The sequence below is a fragment of the Tasmannia lanceolata genome, unplaced genomic scaffold (assembly GCF_043159265.1).
Source record: "Tasmannia lanceolata isolate RefF3 unplaced genomic scaffold, GAP_Taslan_0.1 ptg000005l, whole genome shotgun sequence".
NCBI classification, from domain to species: Eukaryota; Viridiplantae; Streptophyta; class Magnoliopsida; order Canellales; family Winteraceae; genus Tasmannia; species Tasmannia lanceolata.
In genome coordinates, this window is record NW_027518682.1 from 20676658 (window position 1) to 20687496 (window position 10839).

The 10839-nt window shown below is 37.5% G+C and overlaps 1 protein-coding gene across 1 annotated transcript; it reads right to left on the bottom strand.

The window, feature by feature from the left end:
• Positions 1–2433: 2433 nt before the first annotated feature.
• Positions 2434–5272, bottom strand: LOC143877905 (growth-regulating factor 1-like). Its single transcript, XM_077380218.1, has 4 exons — positions 4767–5272; positions 4246–4666; positions 3537–3922; positions 2434–2745 (listed from the first exon to the last, which is right to left on the bottom strand). Exons 1-4 carry the CDS (start codon positions 4939–4941, stop codon positions 2738–2740), a joined length of 990 nt encoding a protein of 329 aa, XP_077236333.1. The 5' UTR covers positions 4942–5272; the 3' UTR covers positions 2434–2737.
• Between the last annotated feature and the right edge of the window lie 5567 nt (positions 5273–10839).

The following is a 10839-nucleotide window of genomic DNA, read 5'->3' on the forward strand; positions in this document are numbered from 1 at the left end:
TTACTTGCATATATTTATTTTCCCAAGGCACAAAAAAATTGTGGAAGGGTTATTAAATGTGAATTAGATTTTTTTTTACTACAATATATTTTACTATGATTTTGAATTTCTCACGTCACTTACAACATATGAGAAATTGATGAATTGTTCATCAGATATGGGTTTAATTGTGAAAACTCATCTAATTCAAAAAACATGACAATCTTTTAATTATATGGGACATTTTAAATTTTAAAACGATGCATAAAAATTTGGGAGTTTTTCAAAAAAAAAAATCTAATTTTTTTGGAGAATTTTGTAACTATGAGTATAACAATCTTAGTAGCTAGTTAATGACGTATAGAATGGAGAAAGGAGTGTCTTTACTAAAAGAAGGGGAGCACATTATTGATTCCCTATTTTTATAATTTTTTATATTTTCCTCTTTTTTTTTCGAAGAAAGAACATTGGGCATGGCGTGTGCACATGCATGCTTGGATATGTGTGTAACATTCTAATATTGGCCAAGACTCTATTAATCGGGCCATGCCCTAAACCGTTCAGATAAAAATTACAGGCGTAGGCCTGCTTTGAAAAATTTTAAATGATATCTGTTTGAGTACTTTATAAAATGTGAAGCCTAAAATTGACATCGACATAAATTGACAAGGTGATATTTCCATTTCTTCATATAAAAAAAAAGGGATTTGCTAAGCTCCATTGCAAAAGGCTTTCTGCGGCTGGTACCTGTTGTCTTCATTAACGAGGTGGCTGGTCTGATGTGCGACAGACCAGCCGCGAAAAGCCTTTTCCTAGCTAGCAATTCCCTCAAAAAATAAGCCCCTTCTCCGGGCTGAGTTGAGAATTCCGAATTTTTATGCCTCATCAGATATATGGCCTTTTTTGGGTTTTTTTTTCTTTTCTTGTTACACGCTTCATGTGGGTTTCTCCTTTTGCTAGCTACCTAGTGTATTATGGACCATGTAGCATAGCAATTAATTAGACTAGGAGAGAAAGAGGAGAGTTAGTCTAGGGGTCTCATAGTTAGACTAGAACCAGGTCTAGAAAGTGTTGAAATTCTATATATAGATATTCGTGAGAGGGAGAACGGGAATGAGAATGTGGGTGGGGAGGGCCGAGACTGTAAGAGAAAAGAAACAGAGTTATCCTTTTTTTATTCTCTCTTGGTGAGATATTGAGAGTATTAGCTCTCAGATTAGTTTGTCTACAGAGGACAAGAGAAAGGGTTATGGTTTGTGGGTTTTGAGCTAATCCGGTGCAACCTTTGTACTTTTGCTTTCTCATAGCCGAATATCATGATCTCACATGTGGATGTAAACATCTTGACCGAACTAAGTAAAACTCGGTGTGTACAACCTTACTATTATAGGATATGACAGAGAAACTGTAGCGTTAACTCTTAAACAGTGATTCCAAGACTCAGTCTGCTCACTTCGGGTCACTCTGATCGTGAGGTTCAGAAATTGAATCATAGGAATCCAATTTGATCGTCACCTGATTTCTAAAGCCCCTAATTTTCATAGACAAATAAGCCCACCATTCGCCTGGGCCCATATTCATCTTTAAGTCTTACAAATCATGAGCGGGCAAACATTCCAAATTTGGAATCACGACAGGTCTTACAATTTTAAATCAGAGAAGTTTAAGGTCCTTTTCCTTGCAACAATCTCTGGGCACAACAGTTTGTCCTTGGCAAGATGATTGATTTTTTTTGGGTGTGTAAGCTGGGGTTAGGCAAGAGGATTGATGCTGGGCTTTGACTACAAATATGAATCATTTGTACTTCTAAAATAACTCTTACAAACATTTTTTCTTGAAATTATGTGAATTGTTTTGGAATAACAGCTAGTAAACAGGGCAATAGGAAAAGGACCTCACTACTAATTCACAGTTGCTAAGAATTCTCACACATCTGTCTTCATATTTCTGTACTCCTCACTCTCCATCTCTTTGCTTCGTTGACTACTGTAACATCTATAGAACGTCAAACACCTGATGGCTGTACTTATCATGGCCAAGTTTCCACCAAAAGGCATATATGAACAGTAAAAGAGGTAGGAATTGCATTATTTAAACAAGGAAGTGTAGCTCTCATTTCTCATGATGAAACTTACAGATACTAACTAAAACACAAATCTAGAATTAGATGAAGTGGTGGTAAAAGTGCCCAATTGATGTTAAAGATACAACCATAAAATCAAGTTCTAAATTCAAATAAATGAGAGCTATGTCTCAGTATTCCAATTCCAACCGGAACCATAACTAGAGAAAAACTTGTAGGTAGTTTCATTCTGTTCATAGTAATTTACTATAACCATCTATCGATTCCTGCTTGTTCAATGAAATCCAAGTTCGAACTCCATTTTCCTAGTATTAATTCTTTTCAATGATATGTTGTTCACACAGACAGGCATGTTCATTGCAATAAGAAGCTTGAAGAAATGCTCAAGTTACCATAGAAAGAGCCAAAGATATCAAGGTATAAGAAACAGACACTTTCCAAATCCCAAGGATTGTTTTAACAGTCATTCAAACAGTTATTATATTAAGTAAAGGATAAAATCAAACTCAAACAACCAAAAGACAGGAATCCTCCTGTAACACAAAATTATTCAAGCTACCTTTAAAAGCAGTTCTCAAATTAAATTGATGACCACCAAAGGTAGTGAATCCCATCAGAAAAACCATCAGAAGATTGGGTCAATTCTCTGATCCAAAAAAGCCCCATCTTGAGAATTCAATCATCTGCACAGTTAAATTTAAATACAGTTAAGAAAAAAGAGAAAATAGGGGAAAGGTGAGAACAAAAACAAAAGGACCCATTTAAATTTGAAGGGAACAGATAATGGTCAACGTCAAACAACCAATTACTCCAAAAGCTTAAGCTGTTAATAGTGTTATTTAATGATCAATGTGAAACAACCAGTTGATACCATGTGAAACAACCAATTACTCCAAAAGCTTAAGTTGTTAGAGTTCGTGTTATTTAATCATTTACTCTTTAAGACTCCCCCATGGTGGCACATGTGGATTTTTAAAAGCAAGGAGGTGTGGATTTTGAAACCAGGACCTTTCACGAGGCAATAGCTCTATACTATGTGAAACAACCAATTACTCCAAAAGCTAAGCTGTTAGAGTTGGTGCTATTTAATCATTTATACTTTAACACTCCCCCTCACGTGTGGGCTTTGGTTGTCCGAACATGTGGAAACAGGGCCTTCCGCAAGGCAATAGCTTTGATACCATGCAAAACAACCAATTACTCCAAAAGCTTAAGTTGTTAGAGTTGGTGATATTTAGTGATCAATGTGAAGCAACCAGTTACTCCAAAAGCTTAACCCAATCCACATGTGGCCTGGTTGGCCATACATGTGGATTTTTAATATCAAGGAGTTGTTGGGTTTTGAAACTAGGACCTTCTGTGAGGCAATAGCTCTATACTATGTGAAACAACCAATTAGTCCAAAAGCTTAAGCTGTTAAGAGTTGTTGCTATTTAATCATGTATACTTAAACAATCGAAGACAGATGGATTACCATTACGATCACCCGTTCTGGAATTTGCAGCAAAGAAATTGGGAGTTGAAATGGAGAGTTGGGTCGTGGAGAATGATCTGTCTTCCTCTAAATCCAACCATGACTCTTGGTTTTTCGGCGGCCATTCGTCGAAGAAACGGCGAAGTGGCTGTTGATGCTCCTCTTCCCGTTCGACCTTCACAGGACTTTCCATTTTGATATCAGTCCCCAGAACAAAACAGTGTTGTTTAGACAGATCAGTGAGGTTCTGCAACTGAGGAAAATTGCTTGGTAATTCAGAATTGTTCTTCTGTTTCATTTGAGCCAAAGAATTCATTCTCATTGTCCCTGAAGTCTCTGAGAAGAAAGCATGCTCATCCACACCCTCCTTTAGTCCATGTAAATACCTATTTGTTATTTTATATGGAACAAACCAAAATCAGTACCACAAAAAAAAAATACATGAACACTAAAACAGGATGTTTTTCTTTGGCTACTGATATTTGCACTACCATGTTTTGATAATTGCACGAATTTAGCTTGTCTTTTCTGTTTTATTTGACTTCTAAGAACCTTTTGGGAACTGTAATAACCTCTGACAAATGTTTAAATTTCTCAGAGACAAGATGAGTTAGTGCATTTATCAAAACATGGTAGTGTCAGTATCAGTGACCCTTTCTTTTTCTCCACTGTATTTGTAACTTTTGCAGTAAGATATTTGCATACAGACCTGTAATCCTTATCAGCTGAACAGTAAGTTCCAGGGTCTAAATGGAGATGGGTACAGTTGTTTTGTGATGAAAAACCAATACCAGGATGTCTGGAAGAGGAGGAATGGGGATAAAGGAATGGATTGATGGGGTTAGTGTAATACCCATTTTGGTTTTGAGCTTGTAGAGAAGTAGGAAATGAAGGGTTAGAAGAGAGTGAAGAAGTTATTGATGTGGGTGGTTGCACTGGTGAGAGGTTTTTAGTCATTTCCACAGGCTTTCTTGAACGATTTCTGCCTCTGTGCATGTGTCTCTCACAGTACTTAGATTCTGGGTATGCTTCTTTCGAGCATCTCCATTTCTTCCCATCTGTTCTTCTGCATCTACCAGGTTCTGGGTCTACTTTTCTGCCATAACCCATTTCAAAACACCCCCTCCCAACTGCAGAAAACAGAACCCAGATCCCATAATTTTTTATTTAAAAAAAAAAAAAGTTCAAAAACCCATGCACATGAAAAAGACAGAAATAGAAATATCTTACAAGGTTGGTGAGGGAAGAGCCTTGGAGTGATGGGTTCCATGTTTCTTCTAAAGGGATACAAAAGTTCAGGTGGAATAGGCATTCCTGATATCATGTATTTGAAGATGAGAGCTTGATGTTCCAGTTCTTGATATTGGGATGCTGTAAAAAGAGGCCTATTTCTTCCATTCATCATCTTAATATCTCCAACAAAAAAAACACAATGAAATGGCGAAGGAGATATGAAAGCAACCACTCTTAGGGCTTATATTTCTGTGTTTTTTGTGAAGATATTGGCAGAGAAAGAGGAGAAGGTATTTATTTATGTAATAGGAAAGAGGGGTCTTTTGGTTTTTGGTTGAGGAATCTTCTGTGCATGGATAAAATTAATGGCTCTGATGAAAATAGTGCTGTCACCTGAGCCTGCTTTTATTATGACTCTGTACAAAAAGCTCTGCTTCTCTGCTGCTCTTCCTGTTACTATCTGGTGCCTTTGTTTCTCTTGTCTCTGCCATCTTTACGGAAACCCATAGGCTTAAAACAAGTAAAAATAAAGAGGAATTAAAGAGAGAGTCCTGTAAATGTGTACGGTTTGCTTATGCCTTTTTCTCTGCTGTTTTTCTTTTCCCCACTTTGTTTTGGTTTTTTATGCGAACCTTACGTTTGGGAGTTCAAGGGGCTGTTCTGACATGGGTTGAGTTTGTCTTTTCGCTCTGTTCTTATTTTTATATTACGAGGAATGATAGATATTCCGTGGAAAAAATTTCAGCGCTTGGTAGGTTTGCAATTTTACTTGAAAATGTGGAGAATTTTCAATTTTAGAAAAAAAAATCTATAAAAAGTAAGTTTGCCGAATGCTGGAAAATTCATTTTCCATGAAATAAATACCTGGAAAAATTCATGCCCTCTTAAATGTCCCCTCCTACCCTTCCCTCACTCTTTGAGTAAACTGATATTCCATGGAAAAAATTCATGCTTGCCAAACATGGTCTGAATTTCAACGTATAATTTTGCCAGGATGATTCCTTCTAAATTTGAAATTCATTTTCTAAAATTAGCAAGATACCCTATATTCCTCATTATAAAACAAAATCATTTTCCTCGTGTAGTTTGACCAATTGACCATGTTCATTTCACCGTTCACATGTCGGGCCCATTGAAAAAATATTCCCAGTAAATTAAAATTCAGGGGCAACTCGGTTACTAATTTCTTTGAAAACATGACAAAAATTATTTCGGTAAAAAAAAAAAGAGGAAAGTGTTGGTGCGCTCGAGTGCCCAATCACATGGGTCCCACATTTTTTGCGGTTATCCAAACCATTCATTTGCAAGTCCCTATCGTAGATAGGGTGTGTCCAAAAATCAGGTCCATTGAATCATCCTAACCCCTCCGAAAGTAGAGGGCAAAAATGGGCAGATTTGTGGACAAACAGTTTCCATTTTTATCTCCATGAATGGATGGGTTAAGATGATCCTATGGAGCTGATTTTTGGTACACACCAATTTATGTAAGGACCTTTCAAATGAATGCTTCAGATCATCCTAACAAAGTAGGCCCACATGAGTTTAGGGCACTTGAGCTCACCATAAGCTTGGTTCGCTCGAGCACACCATAAGTGCAGATATCAGTCCCCTTCAAACGGTCTTATTTTGATGGCATTTTTGTAATTTTTTATTGTTTTACTTTTTAAGGGCCCAAGTTAAGTGTCGTTCGGTACCCAACTTGCACAGTACAGATAATAGCCAATAGAAATCAGTTAATAATAGGAATTGATATGGACGCACCGTTTTCCAACAACCGCATTCGCCTCTTTTTTGAAAATGGTTTTAAAGTCTGTTGTTACTCAGTAAACGTTCTCAAAACAGCGAAAAAAAAAAATGGTTTATAAAATCTTAGGAGTTTCATTATCAAACCAGTGGAGTGTGAACATCATTTCGAAATGTGCTTCAACAGGCGCAATCACATTATACTATAACATGGCAGATGATTGATCCAAACCGTTTATCATGGAGGACAAGCTGAGTTAGTGCAATTATCAAACATGGTAGTGCCAGAATCAATAGCTCATTAAATGGTGCTACTAAATACTAATGCCTGCTAGGAGGGAAGAAAGTGCACTCTCGTTGCAGTGTGACTCTGTCACACACACATGCACTGCCCTTCCTTTTTTCTGTACACCCTCCACTCATGCTTCTTTCACTCACTTCATGTGAAGTTCAATCCATTTATTATCTTTTTCAATTTTTCGCATTTTTAGTTAGGCATTTGCACTCGATGAGGGACCCATTCCAGTTCAACTTGCCGAGTTGTTCTTTCTTGACTCACTAGGTAGAGTGAGTATAAATTGCTTGTAGTTCAATAGTCACATTGATTAGATGGTCCTAATTGTTTGATTGATAGCCCACAAATCAACAATTGAAAACTAAAGCAATGAGTATTTGCAACACAAAAAAGAAAGCTATTCGGCACGGAAATAACTTTAAAAGTTACAAATAGACATCCTAATTGAGTTTGGTTGTACAAAAGCCTGGCTTTTATTATTGGGGTTTTACTTGGGGGTTAGGTGCCACATCATTAAAATTTGGTTGACAGATAAATGAAATTCCTCAACACTACCAGGGATCTCTAGTAGTTGTTTCCTCCCAACAAAATCTAAAATGTGGTTTTTTGCTCCGAATCCTTGGGATTGATGCCTCTCTCTCTCATATATATATATATATATATATATATATATGAGAGAACATTTCCTACACACTTATGTAGGTAAGTTACCTACACACTATCTTAAAATACAGTAGGGGCCCACATTGTTTGGGTGATCCAAACAATTCATTTGAATGGTCCTCACAGAGACAGGGTGTCCACAAAAAATCAGATCCATAGGATCATCCCAACCCTACGATTTGTGGAGGTAAAATGGACGAGTATAAACCTTCACAAATTAGTCTATTTTTTGCCTCCATAGTTTGAATGGTTAGGATGATCCTATGGATCTGATTTTTTGTGGACACCCTATCTATGTGAGGATCTTTCAAATGAATGGTTTGGATCACCCAAACAATGTGGGCCCCCACTGTCTTTTAAGCTAGTGTGTAGGAAACCTTTTCTCTCTCTCTCTCTCTCTCTCTCTCTCTCTCTCTCTATATATATATATATATATATATATATATATATATATAGGCCCCCTACCGCTACTCTACGAGGTAATTTTCATAAAAATCTAAGGTTTCTCCCCTCCGTGTTGACTACTTACACCACTATTCTACGAGGTCAATACCTGCAACCAAAGAGAACCAGGGTAGCTATCAACTTCCAATGAGCAAATAGGCAAAATGGGCCATTGCTTTTCTTAATATAAAATCCCGGCTCATAAGTCATAACTAAGATTTCAAAGTCCCCCTCGCCCCTACCCCTTCTTTTTTTCCCTTCCCTTCTAAAAAACATGGAAAGCTAACCTACTCCTATGAACTTCTCTCAACCGGTGGTTGCCCACTACTCCAAGGATAGCTATCCCTAAAAGCTATTCATGTGCCAACCAACCCAAAAAAAGTCAATTAATAAAACGATTGGGAATTTGAAATTATCCAAGGAAGCTGTTCTCTGTGAGGATATAAATCCTTGGTAACCTATTCCAAGAATTGGATCCTCTGCTTGGATAAGTTTATCTTGAATAAACCCATGTGTGACAAGAATAAAGATGGGAAAAGATATCCCCCCTCCCCCCGAAACAGATAAAATCCCCCCCCTGGCGGTTTCTGTGAGAATGGTTCACTGCTTGAGGATAAATTCACCCTTTAACGTTTTTCTTTGCCTTTAAAACTTAACTAATAACGTTAAAGGGGGGATTTTATCCGTCAGAGGAAGGAAATATCATTTTCCATAAAGAATAACAAGCCTATCAAAAACCCTAGATTTAGTGGACATTAGGTATAAGTTGGTACAAGTGTGTCCTTACTAAAATCTAAACCATAGATTTAGGAGGCAATCGACATTATAATTGTGGACATAAGAAAGTATAAAATTGCTGTTCCTAAAATCTAAATCCTAGAATATTTTGTAGGCAATCGACATAATAAATGTGAACCCCTTACATTGCTTCTGGCCCAAAGATCAATCACTAAACCATAGTTCATTAGGACAGTGAAGATCAGCAAGGGACACTCCTCTCTAAGACCCGAGGACGTGAACGGTTGTATTTCTTTAGTTGGTTGTTGTTTGATAAAATTGAAAGCCAAAATTGAAAGCCGGGTGTTGGTTCTTGGTTGAAAATATTTGTGTTTGGATGTAAAAGTGCTATATTCTAAGCAATTTGGGGTAGTATTTTCTGCAAAATTGAAAGCCGGGTGCTGGTTCTTGGTTGAAAATATTTGTGTTTGGATGTAAAAGTGCTATATTCTAAGCAATTTGGGGTAGTTTTTTCTGCATTGTGGGTAGCATCCATCTAAGGAGATTTAAAGCATGGGATCTTTGAGGAATTTGGGTTGGATGGATTGGTTGATTTATGTTCATATATATTATTTGTTGTGGCAAGACCCAGCCGCTAGAAATCCGGTACCGGAAACTACTCAAACCAAACAATACCAACTGGCTTCCAATAACCCACAGAATTAGCCCAAACGAGTGTGTACAACAAATCAAGAGTGTTGTGAAATGAAGAAAGAAAACAACAAACCAAGAGACATAAGAGATTTATGTGGTTCGGGACTTGGCCCACTCCACGAGCAACCCGGCAATAAGAAATTCACTATTTTTTGAATAATGGCAGATTTCATTAATTAAAGGACAGGAAGACTGAGAAAGTCCACCCAAAAGAGTACATCAAATAGCAATGATGTAGGCAAATAACAAAAATACAATCAACTCGCCCTATTGAGGAGGAAGAAGATCAAATAATTCTATCTGCTGTCTGATATCACCTTCCCTTGCTAGCCTATCATAAATGAAAAAGTAGAAATTCACTATGAACAATGAAAATTTACAAACAAGGGTTAAAACCCTTACCTCTCCAACAATGGTGAAAACCCCCACCAACACCGTCTTCTTGCAACCCAAGAAAAAAACCCAACTCACTCTTACAATGTTTTCACAACCCCAAAAACAACACAAGAGAACCCTACAACATTCGGTCAAAGTGCTTGCAAAGGAAGAAGAAGAAGAAACCCTTGGAGCAAGAAAACCCCTTTTCTTGTAGAGAAAAGTAGTTAACCTCTCTCTAGAATGAAATCCCTAACTAAAGATAAACTCCATTTTTAGTGGGCTTATGAACCACATTCCAAGAATGCCCCCACTTAAAGAAGTAATTCCCAAACCTTGATAGAAAATCACCACTCGCCATTGCCAACATCACCAAACTCACCTTGGCATAATACTAAGAGAAGTCAAGCTCCACTCCAACTTATCTCCTAAGATCGTCTTTGTTAACATGTCTACTAGGTTCTAATTTGCTCATACTTTTGAAACAAGTACCTTGGCCTCTTCAACAATTTCACGAACATAGTGCCGCAATATGCTTTGTTCTCTTATGGAACACCGGATTCTTGGCCAAGCAAATAGCACCCATATTGTCACATAACAACTCCATATGTTAAGTGATCATACCGACTTTGTTAACATGTCTACTAGGTTCTAATTTGCTCATACTTTTGAAACAAGTACCTTGGCCTCTTCAACAATTTCACGAACATAGTGCCGCAATATGCTTTGTTCTCTTATGGAACACCGGATTCTTGGCCAAGCAAATAGCACCCATATTGTCACATAACAACTCCATATGTTAAGTGATCATACCGACTTCACCCATCAAACCTTGAAGCCACATCTCTTCTTTGTAAGCTTCCGTCAAAGCCATTTACTCGGCTTCGGTAGTAGACAATGCGACCATTGGTTGCAACTTTGACATCCAACTAATAGGACCATTCCCAAACCGGAACACATAACCCGTAGTGTATCTTCCTTTGTCTACATCATGGGCATAACTTGCATCAACAAAACCATGCAATGGCTTCAAATCCTTTCCTTATGTGATTGCATATTCACTAGTGTCTCTTAAGTAGTGAAGCACCCATTTGGTGGCCTCCCAATGCACTTTACCCA

Coding starts and splice junctions, on each gene's coding strand:
- LOC143877905 (XM_077380218.1), bottom strand. CDS start 4,941: ATGATGAATGGAAGAAATAGGCCTCTTTTTACAGCATCCCAATATCAA. Junction 4,667..4,766: donor GCTCTTCCCTCACCAACCTT/GTAAGATATTTC, acceptor TGTTTTCTGCAG/TTGGGAGGGGGTGTTTTGAA. Junction 3,923..4,245: donor TCAGCTGATAAGGATTACAG/GTCTGTATGCAA, acceptor AATAACAAATAG/GTATTTACATGGACTAAAGG.